We start from the raw sequence: 16,346 nt of genomic DNA on the forward strand, positions 1-16,346 counted from the left end.
CAACAAACAACGACATTTATCACTTGTGAGATAGACTTTAGGCAAATACAAGTATATGCATGGTAACCTCCCCTTTTGTATCCTTTAAGGATGTTCACCTCTGAGGAGCCAAAAATTTCTAGAATTAAACTTTTTTTCTTAACCTGATTTTTGGGTTTATAAGACTATAACAAAATAATAAGTGAAGAAAAAATTATATGGTGGTGCACTTTTTTTTTTTGCTACGGCTCTTTAAAATGCACAATTTTGAAGATTTTCCCGTTTTTCAGCGATTTTTACCTATTTTTGGGCTATTATCGTGAAAAAACATCACAGTTCCACAATTAAACTTTTTTTCATACTTTCTATGAAGATGAAGTGGACCAATCTGAATAAATTTTACTCACAAAAAACTATAGGTAGGTGTTAATATAAGAAAGTTTTATATTATGACGCTTTTTTGTGTAAAATTTACTATGCTGTCAATTTTGTATTTTTGTGATTTTTCTCAGTTTTAAGAACAAAATGCATACTATTTCAACTTATTTGTTATAAATGATAGACAAAATACATATCTAAGAATTTTGAAAAGACCAAAATGATATGGGATGTACATGGTTCTATAAAATCATTTTTTGTATCCCTAACCCATTTTCTCAAATTTTGGCTAAAAATACTGACTTGATTGGTCATAAAATTTGGAAACTGGATTACTCAAAAACCATTCATTGTAAATACACAATTTTTTGACAGAGTTATGTTTGATTATAATATTTTTAAAATTCATTGATATTTTCCACTTGTATCACATGTTTTGGAAATAATTCAAGAACGAGATTTCAACGAGACTGAACGAGACTGAAAAGTCAGAAGAATACATCCTTAATAAGAAGAAAACAATAAACTTATGTTTCTACCTGAAGAGCCAGTAAACTCTGTAGGACTGTCAGAAGATTTCTTAGTTCATTAGACTTCATGTAATCTGCAAAATAATTTATACACAAATTTTAGCCATCAATGGAGGTTGATACTTTATTCAGATCAGATACTTTTATGTAATGCAATCTATTTTAAGTTCAATAACAAAATAACAGATTTTTTTTCTCAATTTAAAAAAAAAATCATAAAGAAGTTGTCAGAGTATCATTAACCAGGATTAATGAGGGTATATGAGATAAGTTTTCTTTTCAAATGCTTTTTTATTGATCTTTTTTTACTACAACCTTAAATATGTTTATACCTTCCTCAAAATCTACAATAAGTTTAATGATGTAACTTCCTGCTTCGGTGAACAATGTTTTCTTTTTGTGCAATTCCTAGAAAAAAAGGACAAGGCAATATATATTGATTTTTTTATGTAAAGAAAATCCCATCTGACATCTAATTTTACCTTTTTATCACAAAGAGAATTTTTTTAATGTCATGGTTGTAAGTATAGCATGTATAGGGTATTAAGCACTGCTAGTCTGTTATCTATCATTTTAAAATATAATGCATAAAAATGACAAAAACTTGTATAATGAAGCAAGTCATAAAGGTGATTCCTATGTGTCACCATACCTGACAATGTCAGGCGACAAACTGAATCTGTTACAGATAAAATAAGGGCTTCCTAGATCAAAAACGATATTAGAAACCCCATAATTCATTCATTTCAAATAGATTAAAAAAGAGTTGCATATAAAAATATTAAACAGGAATACAGATTGATGATAACAACTATAAAACCCTGCTTTATTAAGATGGTAACAGAAGGAAACATAACACCTCATTCATTTTTATAATAAAAGAAAACATTGACTCTTCTTTATACTGACCATGACATCTAGTTCTACAGTGACCCGTCTATATACTGACCTTGACATCTAGTTCTACAGTGATCTGTCTATATACTGGCCTTGACATCTAGTTCTACAGTGACCTGTCTATATACTGGCCTTGACATCTAGTTCTACAGTGACCTGTGTATATACTGACCTTGACATCTAGTTCTACAGTGACCTGTCTATATACTGGCCTTGACATCTAGTTCTACAGTGACCTGTCTATATACTGACCATGACATCTACTTCTACAGTGACCTGTCTATATACTGGCCTTGGCATCTAGTTCTACAGTGACCTGTCTATATACTGGCCATGACATCTAGTTCTACAGTGACCTGTCTATATACTGGCCTTGACATCTAGTTCTACAGTGACCTGTCTATATACTGGCCTTGACATCTAGTTCTACAGTGACCTGTTTATATACTGACCTTGACATCTAGTTCTACAGTGACCTGTCTATATACTGGCCTTGACATCTAGTTCTACAGTGACCTGTTTATATACTGGCCTTGACATCTAGTTCTACAGTGATCTGTCTATATACTGGCCTTGACATCTAGTTCTACAGTGACCTGTCTATATACTGGCCTTGACATCTAGTTCTACAGCGTTATTAAAGTAGAACTTTGACATAATCCACAATTCTATGTCCAATAAACATTCATTTACCTGTCTATCATGTCTATATACTGACCTTGACATCTAGTTCTACAGTGTCATTAAGTAGAACTTTGACATAATCCACAATTCTATGTCCACATTCTAATCTCTCATTCCCAGGTATTGACTTCAGTAAGTCAATACATTCATTTACCTTAAATACACAAAAAAATATATATATGTAAAGGAAAAACATCAAACAACATTCTCAATCAGTAAATGACAGACAAGTTTGCACCAACTTGTTGGATACAACACAGACATTAACGATCAAACTCTATTAATTTTTGGTTTGAAGACCGTTGTTATGAAACAAAGTTAACGCTCCCTACAAGTTTCCATCAATTCATTGAAAATTCTTGGAACAACTATTTAGTGATCACTCTTGCAATTCTTTGATCTTGTGATCATTTTATTTTTAGTTGGTATCTACATGTATCTACCCGTATCTTTATTTTCTATAACTGATCATGTCCAACTCACAGTGAATTATTAACCTTTCAGACATTTTATGATTAGGTCTTAGGAATTTGTTCATTTTTCATTTAACTTATAACATTTTAGAATCATATGCAAAATTCAAACAGTTTCTAAAATATTTTATAATTTTGTGACTATGTGACTATAATAAATAAGTGTATGTTTTATAGAAAGCTGTATAGGTAAAACTGAAAAGAAGGATGAGTGTAGATCTCAAAAAATAGTTTAAAACATCCACAAATGTATGTGCCTGTCCCTTGCAAGGAAACTCTTTCAGAGAAATGAACAGAGTATTATTCATTTATTTTACCATGCCATGTTTGATCAAATGTCTCATTCTAAACACATAAAGATCCTGGGTGAGTATCACATTGTATCCTCTCATTACATTAAAGGCATCCTCTATACTGTCTGTTGTGTTCTGACTCAAAATATAGTACATCAGCATCTGCAATACATGTACAAAGTTTAGGGAATTCTTAAAGGTTACTTAAAAATTATAATTTATAAACATCTACAATACATGCATGTATAAAGTTCAGGAGATTCTTAAAGGCAACTTACATTATAATTCATAAACATCTATAATGTATAAAGATCAGGAGATTCTGAAATCTGCAATACATGTAAATTTTTATATAGATGAGACTTTTGGTTTTTTTTTCTGTTTGAATTGTTTAACACTAGTCATTTTGGGGACCTTTATAGCTTGCTGTTCTGTGTGAGCAAAGGTATATAATGTCTATGACACAAAGAGAAGAAGAAAACTTTATACATCTATCATATTCAATTAATATTCTCAAAAGATATTCTGGCTCAATAAATAGTGCTGTTAATAAACACTTAAGATGAAACCATGAAGTAATGGCTTCCTCAATTTGTTACAACTAAAATCAAATGCAAATTTATGAATATTTATACAAGTGGTCCATTCTGTTATTATTCTAAGAATAGCTGTTATAATAAAAACTCTGTTTATTAAAAAAAAAAAAAATGATTAAAAACTATTTAATACCTCCCAGTTATTATCTGATGGTATATCCTCCTTTTTCAGGTTATATTTATGCATCAATTTCTTCAACTCCATTAAATGGACTTGTTCTTTGATATCCCTTACTCTGTAATAAATAAATCATTGAAATATGTGAATTCAAAGAACACAAGGTTAATAAAGAAATAATAAAGTTTATCAAATGATATTGATAATTATAATTTCATTCGTTTAAACGGGCAGTGCATTAGAATGAAATTAATTTCTCCTGGGTGTTTCATCATATGTAGCAAAGAGAGCGTAATGTTTTCCCACTTCAAAATTATTTCCGCGGTATTGTATTGCCTATATATGTAATCATTCAGCACCACATAGTCAATCTGAGCAGTCGAATTTTCTCGGTAAATTTTAATTCTGGTTAAAGTTTATTAAGCTTTTTATTTGGAGAGTTTTTGTTTGATACTGATGTTTGAATTATATATTATATGTGTAGATATATATATATGTATGAATTGTGTTTATTTCTTATAAAAATATAGAGCATCGGCGTTGTCGTGCGACTATCCACTTTACGAAGTCTTTGGTCTTTATTATAGCCTTTTATGGCGTGTATATTCAGAGTGTATATGTATACTTGGATATTTGGTACAAGTATTGCTTATACTTGGATATTTGGTACAAGTATTGAGTATACTTGGTTATTTGGTGCAAGTATTGGTTTTATGTCTGCATTGATGGTTGGTATATACCAGAACATATTTTAAACCTCAAATTTCTAAAACCCCATAATAAATAACCAAATATTTGTCACTGTATTAAAATAGCCATTTTTCTATATACATGATATATTGTTGTACATGGACTTAAACAATGACCACTCTGTCTTCTTTTCTGTACACTGGACGTTAAGCAACCAACAATCAATCAATCAATCTTCTCTGTATCAGCATAAAAAGACTCTAAATTCAAACAGAAATTCTATAGGAATATCGGAAGTAAGTGAACATTTGAATCAGACTTAAGAAGCTTCAAGTCAATTGTTGGTGGGACATGGGTCCCTTAAAAAAAATGCTGTAAGGACCCCCCTTAAAAAAAAAAAAAAAAAAAAAAAAAAAAAAAAAAAAAAAAAAAAAAAAAAAAAAAGGTTCTGGGAAAATAAGTTATTTACAGTAGTAAAAACTCACAAATCGTGGTCAAGTTTAAGGGCTTGCTGAACAAGACTGTTTATTTCTTTACTCCATGGTATAGGAGCACATTTTATCACCTCCAGGATTGAATCACATTTGTACTGAAAATTATAAAATAATATCATGGAGTACATCTCCAAATGATCTGCTCTATAGATAATTTCAGCAACAATCTTATAAAATCTTTGATCAAGAAAAGTTATAAAAAGCTCTAAAAGCAATCAAAACCATGATAGGCAGAGTAATCAAACATAAAAGCATACTGGGAAGCTTTAACAAGCAATATGATTATATATATCTACACTTTAAAAACTAATACAGCATGGCATGTTTTCCAGATGCAAAAAAAAAAGTTACATCAGTATCAAGCCTTAAACCTGTAATAAATAACAGAATATAGAGGTAAAACAGATGTTAAGATGACCTGTAAGTTGACGAGATGTCATCAGATCATAATTTGAACTGTAGCTTGTGACCACAGGAAATTTGAAGAGGTTAACATACACACATCTAAAGGGTAAATTATTATGCATCACCAAAACATTTGATATTTTTAGCGAAATAATTATTAATGCACTTCATTTGTTACAGCTAAACAAATGTTACACATTTCAAAATCTGAGTATTTTTTACCACTTTTATGTTTTCAATTCCTTCTTGAAATAACCCTTTTATAAGTGATTTTTTTCAGTAGAGAATTCCACATGTTTAAAACCAAATACCTGTTGACTACTTATACAGTTGATAATAGCTATAACTTTAGGCTCCCACACAGCTTCACCAAGGTAAGATGTCATTCTTCCGGATCTTTCTAATAAATCCTACAACAGTCATTTTCTCTCTTTTAGATTATGTTTAAATATATCACAGCTATATGAAGCTTCTACTTTTAATTTTACTTCATTTTTAATACTTCAATATCTGACAGTAGAAAAAAAAAGATTCTAATTCACAGAAAAAGTAGAAATAGATTTTTTCAAATGCAATCATCTTCTTTAACAGTGAAAATATTAATGTCAAATTTAACAAAAAAACTTAAAAAAGGTAACATAATAACCAGTGTTTGAAATGAAAATTTAAAGTCTATTTAAGGTAGCACAATACAAAGATTTTTCATCCCCAATCAGACATCTTTAAACTGATGTAATTCCACTCATCGTTCTTTAAATTTTATAAATGAGGTACCAAACGAAAGAAGAAGGACCAATCTTTCAAATTGTGATAAATTCATTATGACATAATTATTACATCATTAATTGTTATGTAATTAGTTGCCATATTGTGATGCCTATACTTGAATGAATTTAGCTTCTTTGTTATTCATAGCATCCCAAAATATTTTATAGATTCTTGCACAACACAGTTTGACCTCCAAAACTGTGTCTCAGATTTTTCCTATTGTATTTCATTCTCTCATAAATCTTCAATGAAGTTTGCAACATCAATTCATAAGAGACCACTAAATTCAATTGGGTATAAAATTTGTTCTATTGATGTTTTTGGAAATCTGAGACACAGTTTTGGAGGTCAAGCTGTGTTGTACAAGAATATATAAAATATTTTGGGATGCTATGAAGAACAAAGAAGCTAAATTCATTCAAGTGTGGACATCACAATATAGCAACTAATTACATAATAATTAATTATGTAATAATTATGTCATAATGAAATTATCACAATTCGAAAGATTAATCTTTCTTCTTTCTTTTGGTACCTCATTTATAAAATATAAAGAAGGATGAAATGAATTACATCAGTTTTAAGTTGTCTGATTGGGAGTAACAAAATCTTTGTATTGTGCTACCTTAAACTTATGTTTTCTATCCTCTTCTGATTTTATATATTTGATTACCCTGTGGTACCTTCAAATGTATTTCTTAAGATTTTTACACAAACACTTTTCCTGAATCTATTTTCATTTGTACCTGTAACACAATGCAATACCTTTATGTATTTAGAAAAGATAATGTCCTCTCTCAGGTTATATTCTCTCATATAAGGTCTGATCTGTCTCTCTAATGTCTGATTTATCATTTCTATGGCAACCACTTTATCCAACATTCTGAATGTCACAGTTTCTGTTGTTTCCTGACCAAAAAAAAATAAATTCACTAATGCATGATAATAATACAACAAAACAAGAGCTGTCAAAATGACAGTAAACCGGATTCTTTAACATTTATTTGTGTTCTGGCATTTATCAATATTACAAGGACCAAAACTCCTAATAGGTAAAATTTATGATTATCAATATCAAACTTGACTTCCATGTTGTCAACAATAACAACATATAAACTAAGTAACAACATATTAAAATTTTAAAAGGTTCGGTTGAATGGTTTATGAGTAAATGCACGGACACAACATTTTTCAAACTTTCAAGAACCGTAACTCCTGAACGGTAAATGTCAAATCGTCATTATTGAACTTGACCTCCATTTTGTTGTCAGTAACAACATATTAAAATTTTAAAAGGTTTGGTTGAACGCTTCATGAGTAAATGCACGGACAACATTTGGTTGCCAACCGCCCACCCGCCCGCCCCGCCGTACATCCCCAAATCAATAACTGACATTTTTGACACAAAAATCCGGTTAAAAATCTTTTATCACCATTTTGAAATATCAATTTCTTATCTCAACTGGCAGATTCATATAGAGTTTACATTAAATTCTGATAATAAAAATCTAGGTAATGAATTACATCAAATGCAAATAAAATGCATATTCAGAATAAGAACATGATATTTGATATGAATATAAACCCTGCTTTGAACACGACCTACAAAATGAGCCAAATTTTCAGTTCCTATGGTACAGTCCTAAGTTAGACATGTCACACTACCCAGACATATTCTTCTGACTCCAATTGACCTGCCTTGCCCATAAGAAGCAGTCAATACTTAATTTAAGTCTTTGGTTTGATCAGGCTAGAAGTTTAATCCATAATCTCCCACACTCAAGGCCAGCACAATCCCATAAGGCCCCGGTGACAGTATTGACATTTGACCTCATTCTAAATGCAGTAGTCAACAAAAAGCATATGAAAATCAAGTCTGTTTACATATCTCTTGAGAATGCTGATAATAAAAATTCACCTGTAGAAAATTTCCAAATGTGAGTTTACAGTTGTACTTTGTCTGAAGATCATGAAGATGTTGTAAATTGGTAATCAATGTCTTCATTAAATCTAAAACTTCTAGTCTTTCTATCTGGGTCTGAAATAAAAAAAACAAAAAAATATTCATTTCAAATTGTTTTAATTCACAACCCTGGTGATGGTGATGTTTTGTAGATCTTACTTTACTGAACATTTTTCTTCATCTATAATGAACTTGGCCCGGTAGTTTTAGAGGAAAATATTTGGTAAAAATTTACAAAAATTGTTAATTAAAATTTACTATAAAGGGCAATAACCATTTTAGTCCATGTTAACTTATTTGTAGATCTTACTTTGCTGTACATTATCGCTGTTGCAGAATATCTCTATCTATAATAATATTCAAGATAATAACCAAAAACTGCAAAATTTCCTTAAAAATTCTCATTCAGGGGCAGCAACCAAACAACGGGTTGTCTGATTAATCTGAAAATCCAGGCAGATAAATTTTGACCTTATGAACATTTTTACCCCATGTCAGATTTGCTCTAAATTGCTTTGGTTTCAGAGAAACAGCATTTTACCCCTATGTTCTATTTTTAGCCATGGCAGTCATCTAGATGGTGTAAACTAGACACCCTAGTGATGATTGTGCCGAACTTTGGTCAAATTTGGCCTAGTAGTTTCAGAAGAGAAGATTTTTGTAAAAGTTAACATAAGACGGACATCAGATAACGTATGCCAAGTGATGAGACAAGCTCACTTTGCCCTTTGTGCCAGGTGAGCTTAAAAAGGGAAGTTATATGTTTACCTTCATTGTAATGTCAGCAGCAGTGTAGATGGAATGACTGTAACTTATATCTACAACTTTTACCAATACACCATACACAGATCTCAAAAACTGTAATGCATTTACTGGCCAAGCTTTCTGTAAAAAAAACATGAACAAACATAATATCTTTACTTTAACTTTTAGAAGAAAATACTAGTAAAGTTAACAGTAGACTAAATGACACATGTTTCAACCCTATTTTATCTTTGATCTATGTTAGGAATTTGAAGTTTTATTCCACAATGACATAGTTCAATATTTAGGACCTAGTCTTGTGCTTCTATTTTTTAAAAGAAGTTTTTACAAATTTGTAAGTACGTATAGACTTGCTGAAAATAAATTACTGGATAAGCCAGAAAAATGCAACATTACTGAAAGTACCACAATATGAAAGGGGAAGAATTAAAAGAATTTGCAGTTCAGAATGAAAATTAAAGATTGGATAGTTCAATGTAACAGCAATCAAATGACACTAAAAAAGACGTTAAAGCTCAACTTATGTAAAGTAAAAAATATGATATAAATCATGTAATTACCTTATCTAGTAATTCTGAACTTTTTGCTTTCTGAATTATCCACTTGACGACATCAACCTTAAATGTAAATGACAGTATTACAGTTATTGCCTTTATCAAAAGCTAATACCCCAAAATTTGTAGTTAGTAAAAGGTTATTTTCTCATTGTCTTCTTTTCCTATTGGTTAAAAGAAGAAAAACATCTTGCGTACCTGTTTTAGTACACAAGATAAACTAATGAATTCACAGACAGACATATAAACACAAGAATCCATGCACTGAATTTTCCAAGCCTTTTTCTTCATCTATACCAATATCTGCAGTTAAACTCCTGCTCTATTAATGGGTACAATAGTTTCTGTAATTATGCACTGAATTCCCCTAGCCTGCTTTATACATACTAATATCTGTGGTTAAATTCTTGCAATATTCGGTACAATAGTTTCTGTAAATATACACCCAATTTCCTTAACCTGTATCATACATACCAGCACCTGTGGTAAAGTTCTTACAGGAATATGTACATCAGTTTCAATAAACATTCATTGAATCTCAAAATTTTACCCAACAATATATGTTGTAAAATCCATACCAGAGAAGGTACAATAATTTTTATAAACACTGAATTTCCAAACCGGTTTATACCTACCAATATCTGAGGTAAAAGTCTTGCCACAGTGGGTACAATCGTTTCTGTGAGGATACACTGTATTTCTCCAGTCTGTACATGGTCTGGTATAAAATGAAGGAAGTTCTTTATCACTGTTGGTGTCACACACCTCTCCCATTCATACTGGGAAAAAAGAGAATTCCTTCAGTCAGAATCAGACCAGTTAAATATATGATGAATTCAATTTGTTTTGTAGAACTTTCATTAGTTATGAAAATATTGCAGCCTTAAAGACACAACTTTAAAGCAACAAAAAAATTGAATTCCTTTCAAATTTCAAAATTCTACAAAAACTTAAAATCTACAAAGGAAGATGAATAACTTATTACAGTAGACTCCGGCCAATCGGATACCCAAAATGTCAGCTAAAAATATCCGATTGTCCGATATATTCAATTAGCCGATGAACGTATATTCCTCCAAGTTTTTTTACAAAATTGACAGACACAACCCTAAGATACCAATAGCTATTATAGCTGCTTTATTAATGGAAATTTGTAACTAATCTCATTGTTTTTTCAGGTACAAGTTCGGATAATTCGGTTTATTGACTGAGTAACAGATCAATCAGTTGATAATAATGTATTTTGTTTATCTGTCAGTCTATTGATTATTAATTATTAATTATGTGTTGATTATCTGAATAAAATATGTACCATTTAAATAATGTGACTTGTTGTTTTTGCGTGATTTGTTTCATTTGTGTGTTAAAACAGGTAAAAGCTAAAAATAGCTATGAATTCTCGGAAGTAGGCCACAGGTAAATTCTATTAATAGCTACGAATTCATGCCGACTATAAACTTCTACCTGTAATCGTACTCGGATCTAATTTTCTACATTTTTTTATTTATGAAATCCATTTCCAATTTCAAGTAATACAACTATGTTTATGATTATAAAATTGTAAAATTAATTTTGCTTTTCTATCTTATCTGTCGTGGTTCAAAATAAAAGGCTGAATATTATGTAAATTAGGAAAATGGCGTACGTGTGTTACATAATTCTATTTCACCTGGGACATGCTATTGACACACGATTCCTTGTTTTTACACGGGTCTTCTATATATATTTTAATAAATTGTTGAGAAAGAGGTACATTTCATTCATATTTAATAAACATTGATGAACATCACGCACAGTTTATCATTTTGTCGTGTCATTGTTTGTGAAGTAAATGACAACGATCACATTTGGATAAACACATAACAAACACATCTTGGGCAGAATATAATATCAAATTCATAAAATAAACAAGAAAATAAGAAAAAATATGTTTTATTTGACTATGAAAGATCGTTTTTATTAATAAAATGAAACATTTCTGTACTGAAGTTTTCTTAAACTTCGTAATGGCGTAACTTCCGGCTTCATTTCCTGTCAAAAAAAATATGAAATTATTTCAAAATATCCGATTGTACATGGTTTTCACACATTTTCCATGAATATTCCTATCCAATTAGCCGATATATTCTAATAACTGATATTCGATTATCCGATGTATTTTGACTGAAATGTATAGGGAATGGTTCGGTGTTTTGAAATAATATTACAATAGCCGATATATTCGATTAACCGATATCCGATTAGGTGGAGTCTACTGTACCTTGTTTTAAATTCCAATAGTGAACATACTTTATATAATAAACCAATTTTTTGAGACGTTTCAACGTTTCGGCCATTGGCCTTCTTCAGGTCTTTATTTTTCCTCACAACTGCATGGCTTGTGAGGAAAAATAAAGAACTGAAGAAGGCCAATAACCGAAATGTCTCAAAATTTGGTTTATTGATACAATTATATAACTTATTACAATAATTGCTTTTTTACCTCATGTCTTGACAAGATAATGAGTCCCCTTTTTAGTTGATTCTGTTGTAACATTGCCATCATTACTTTCATTAAATCTGATTTCATAAAGATATCCCATCTCTCTGCACTATAAAAAAACAAATGTTTATGATGAAAATATATAGGGGTATCATAAATATAGGCCAATCAATCAAAATGGATTGATTTTTGTCTGTGTATTTCATGATTACCTATTAAGATGATAGTTCTAATTAAATAGATTGATTGGTTAATTAAAACAATACATAGGTTCTAAAAGTATAAAGGGTCAAATGTGACGAAGAACAAGAAATCCTTATTTTTACTTTTTTCTGGTGGTAATGGTGATACAGGGTGGAAAAAGAATTTACAGTGGAAAGTATCAGTGATTTACAAATTATGCCAGTTTTCATGGTTTTTACCTGTAATTTTCGGCTCCATTGATCATCTTGAAAGTTACCAATCTATGTTGGATTTCATATAACTAAAACAATAAAGAATAACTTTAAGTTCTAAAACAAAATTACATACAATATGTCACAAGAGTGCACTGGAATGTCTCACTTTAATATACTGACAATTTACTTTCATTGAGAGTCCAAAGTTTAAAATTTACTACACATTTAAAATCCAAAAAAATGAAGTCAAATTCAGATAAACCAATACCATTATTCAATACAATTATAGTTGACAGACCAAAACACAAAAACTTAACGTTTAGCAATGAACCATTGAAATGAGGTCAAGGTAAAATAAAACCTAATAACTTTGACAAGGGTTCTGATTAGTGCCAAGCTAAATCAATGATCTACTGTAATTCTTCAATTATAAATTATATTGTATAGATAACTGTACCTTTGACAGTAAAACTTGCTGTTTTTCCTTTTGCGTAGTATCAGCACTTTTGTTGGTAGAGACCTTCAGTAACTAAAAAGACATTTCATATTCTTCATCATTTATAAAATCACACATGCAAAAGTAATAACTCTTAAAAAAAAAAGAAGATCTGAAGCAATTTCTTCTGTTGATTAATTTACATATAAACCTTAATCATATATATGATATAAATTCAGAAACTAATAGAATGTCAAAAGGATACGAAAACATCTATATACAAAAACTAAAAGTTCCAACATAATTTCTTATACTGATAGTGATGTTAAGTATAATACCCTTTCTTTGCTGTAATCGAGAAGTTTCTGTGTAGCTTTCAGACTTGACAAAGCAGCCCTCATACATATTTCTGCAACATGCAAGTCATCCTGGAATTCAAATATGGTGACCGTAATAAATGAAAGCATATCGCTAAATAACAAATATACAAAACTATCCACATGTATTTAGTTTGAAATGGAAAAGGAAATTTAACTTTTTGGTTGGACACAAAAGGGTAATCAAAACCACAAATAGTCACTGGCAGGATGTTTTTATCTGTGTTCTTTACATCAATGAGATGATTCAAGACAACTTTAAACAAGAATGTGTCCCCAGCACACGGATGTCCAACTAGCACTATCATTTTTTATGTTCAGTGGACAGTGACATTGGGGTAAAACTCTAATTTGGTATTAAAATCAGAAAGATCATATCATAGGGAACATGTGTACTAAGTTTGAAGTTGATTGGACATCAAATTCATCAAAAACTACATTGACCAAAAACTTTAACCTGAAGCGGGACCGATGGACTGACGAAGGAAAAGACGAACGAACGAACTGACACACAGACCAGAAAAAAAAAAGCCCCTCTACTATGGTAGGTGGGGCATAAAAAAATAATTATGAATTCTGTCAGATAACAGGATTAATTTTTGACTTCTTCATACAACCTACTATGTTTTAATTGTAAATTTTGATTTTTGTGTTTTTTTAAATGCATGTTATATGTTTTTTCTTAAATGCCAATGATAAATAAGTCAAACATTTAGTTATTTGATCAATCAAAAACTTGAAATATACTGGAAGATATTTATTAAACTTTAATTACCTTTACATATGCTAAACAGTTAGTAAACTGTGTTGACATTGCCTGGACTTTTTCTTCACTGTTATTATTCCAGGGAGATAACTGGTCTAACAAGTAATTTGCCTTCACTTTATGTACCAACTGAAAGAATATATTTACCATCAGAGTATCCAAAACTCTGTCTGACCGACAAAATGTCAGACAAAAAGTCATTCGGTCAGACAGATACATAGTGGAAAAACATCAAATTTCTTTTTCCTTCAGACAAACCAAACAGTTTGGCACAGACTGTACCATAGAATTACATTTAGTTTTCACTGACTGATAGAATATTCCAAATTGGTTGTTTTTTTAATTTATAGACAATACCAGACCATATAAATTGTTTGTTGTATTAAAGTTAAAGGGGCTTTAATAAATGGCCCATTTATTAGAATTTTATTCTTACATATTTTTAATGACTATGGTCTAATCTTAAATGACTAGCATGAATAACTTCACTATTTTCTATATTTGAACCACTCAGTTAAATAACTGAAATAAGCAAAATCTGAATCATCTTTGCTGCGAAATTATTGCATAGTTACTCGGAAAATATGAGGCTGTCAATAAAGATTACCTCAGTATCCAGTCTGTACAACTTGGCAAATTCTTCAGCTTCTTCAAACTTATTCTTGTGTAAAATTCTATATAATCTGAAGAAAAAAAAATCTATTGTTATAGAGAAAGTAAACAAATTTTATATTTTTCAAATTGTGAATAGCATTGTTAGAGAATGACTTTATCTGTTTCAAATTGTTATCTATGAATATAACATGTACCTTGTTTCTGGATTTGTTTCTGTTAAGCATCTTAGTCTTACTGAATAACTCTGCTTATCTCTGAAAATATATACATACTCATATATGTAGAGGGATCAATGCTGTTTAAACAAGGACAGAACTTAATATTCTCCTGCCAACCCCACTTATTTTTATACCTTTATTTAATTTCCATTTTTTTGAAGGTTTTTAATGTATCTCATTTTTGAACCCTGTCAAACTTGAAATTGTCTTTCATTAAGAATTCACAACCACATAAAGAAAAAAGGCCAGAAGTGCATGTATCTCAGTCAGAAGCGCATAATAGATATCTTTAAATCTCTGTGTAGCTTACTAGGTATATATTATTTTTATATATCCTTAACAGATCATATGAGAGTCAAGTCAACCAGGATCTTAGTTTTCAATGAACTTACTAATATCTGAATAAATTGCATAATAGGTAAAACAAGTAGAATAGTTCAAGTTTTTATCCTGAAGATTCAAAGTTTTACAACTTTTCCCTGAAAATATCATTTCTTTTGTTGTCATTTATTCAGATTTATGGTTTTTTTTTTTCTGGAAATGACAATTTATTTTCTAAATCATTAGCATTAACATTCAGAATATATAATAATGGAAAAGATTCCTGAAAGTAAACTTACACTTCACTTGGTGAACATTCAGCCAGAAATAACGTTTCCTAAAAATAAGGAGAAAATATAGATAATGCAAACCAATTTAATCCTTGACATACTGGAAATTTAATGTATAAAAGACAAATTTAGGAAAAAATTTCACCAATTTAATGTGCCTCTATACAAATGGGAACCTGCTTTGAAAGAATTTAATCAGTAATATTCAAGGGTAAAAAAGAGATAAAGGCATTATATTTTAATTTTCAGATACAGTTCAACAAGTCAAAGGTGTATACAAAATTTTAAGAAAATCTGTGACTCGACCTTAAAGAAAAAATCTAATCTTATGTAATAAGCTAGGTTGGTTTAAGTGTGAGCTTTATTAACCTGAGATGTTGGACAGGAAGCTAAAGTTGATGGTTGATGTAATTGTAAGTTATAAATAGTTTCCCATGAAGGCAGACTCTGAACCATCAGATTTGTTGTTTTTCCTTCTCCAACTGTCAGTAGGACTAGTTTCATATCTTGTAAGCTGAAAATAAAATAATGGTACAAGATTTCAATCAGTAAAAATAAATATATTAAACAAGTGAATCTGTGAGCTACCACTCACTAATGATACCCCTGCCCGCTAAAAGTATAAGGAAAACAGAAAGTTGTTGAGTGATGAATATAAAATAATGGTACAAAATTTCAATCAGTACAATAATGCTTTATAACTCTAAAATTCCTGTTTTGGTACATCTTTTTTCATTTGAAACAATAAGAAGTGATGTATTTGTCGGTGCAGTGATTTTCCTGCCTTTATTTTGGGTCTTAATATAGGCCCTTTCCCAATTAGAAAAATCCTAATTTTCTCCCCAATGAACACTGA

At 30.3% G+C, this 16,346-nt stretch overlaps 1 protein-coding gene across 2 annotated transcripts in view; it reads right to left on the minus strand.

Moving 5' to 3' along the window:
• The window catches only part of LOC139514408 (kinetochore-associated protein 1-like), a 65,605-nt gene that overhangs the window by 35,160 nt on the left and 14,099 nt on the right, over window positions 1-16,346 (minus strand). For both annotated transcript variants that reach the window (XM_071303598.1, XM_071303597.1), the window contains exons 11-31: window positions 15,860-16,004; window positions 15,500-15,537; window positions 14,856-14,915; window positions 14,654-14,729; window positions 14,056-14,175; window positions 13,242-13,331; window positions 12,925-12,996; window positions 12,492-12,553; window positions 12,070-12,178; window positions 10,223-10,366; window positions 9,594-9,650; window positions 9,037-9,153; window positions 8,224-8,343; window positions 7,071-7,214; window positions 5,849-5,947; window positions 5,124-5,227; window positions 3,964-4,066; window positions 3,259-3,396; window positions 2,503-2,622; window positions 1,220-1,295; window positions 897-961 (exon numbers count right to left, since the gene is read on the minus strand). In XM_071303598.1, the coding sequence (XP_071159699.1) occupies window positions 897-961; window positions 1,220-1,295; window positions 2,503-2,622; window positions 3,259-3,396; window positions 3,964-4,066; window positions 5,124-5,227; window positions 5,849-5,947; window positions 7,071-7,214; window positions 8,224-8,343; window positions 9,037-9,153; window positions 9,594-9,650; window positions 10,223-10,366; window positions 12,070-12,178; window positions 12,492-12,553; window positions 12,925-12,996; window positions 13,242-13,331; window positions 14,056-14,175; window positions 14,654-14,729; window positions 14,856-14,915; window positions 15,500-15,537; window positions 15,860-16,004 (2,059 nt within the window). The remainder of the gene's footprint in view (window positions 1-896; window positions 962-1,219; window positions 1,296-2,502; window positions 2,623-3,258; window positions 3,397-3,963; window positions 4,067-5,123; window positions 5,228-5,848; window positions 5,948-7,070; window positions 7,215-8,223; window positions 8,344-9,036; window positions 9,154-9,593; window positions 9,651-10,222; window positions 10,367-12,069; window positions 12,179-12,491; window positions 12,554-12,924; window positions 12,997-13,241; window positions 13,332-14,055; window positions 14,176-14,653; window positions 14,730-14,855; window positions 14,916-15,499; window positions 15,538-15,859; window positions 16,005-16,346) is intronic.

The sequence above is a fragment of the Mytilus edulis genome, chromosome 3 (assembly GCF_963676685.1).
Source record: "Mytilus edulis chromosome 3, xbMytEdul2.2, whole genome shotgun sequence".
Taxonomy (NCBI): Eukaryota; Metazoa; Mollusca; class Bivalvia; order Mytilida; family Mytilidae; genus Mytilus; species Mytilus edulis.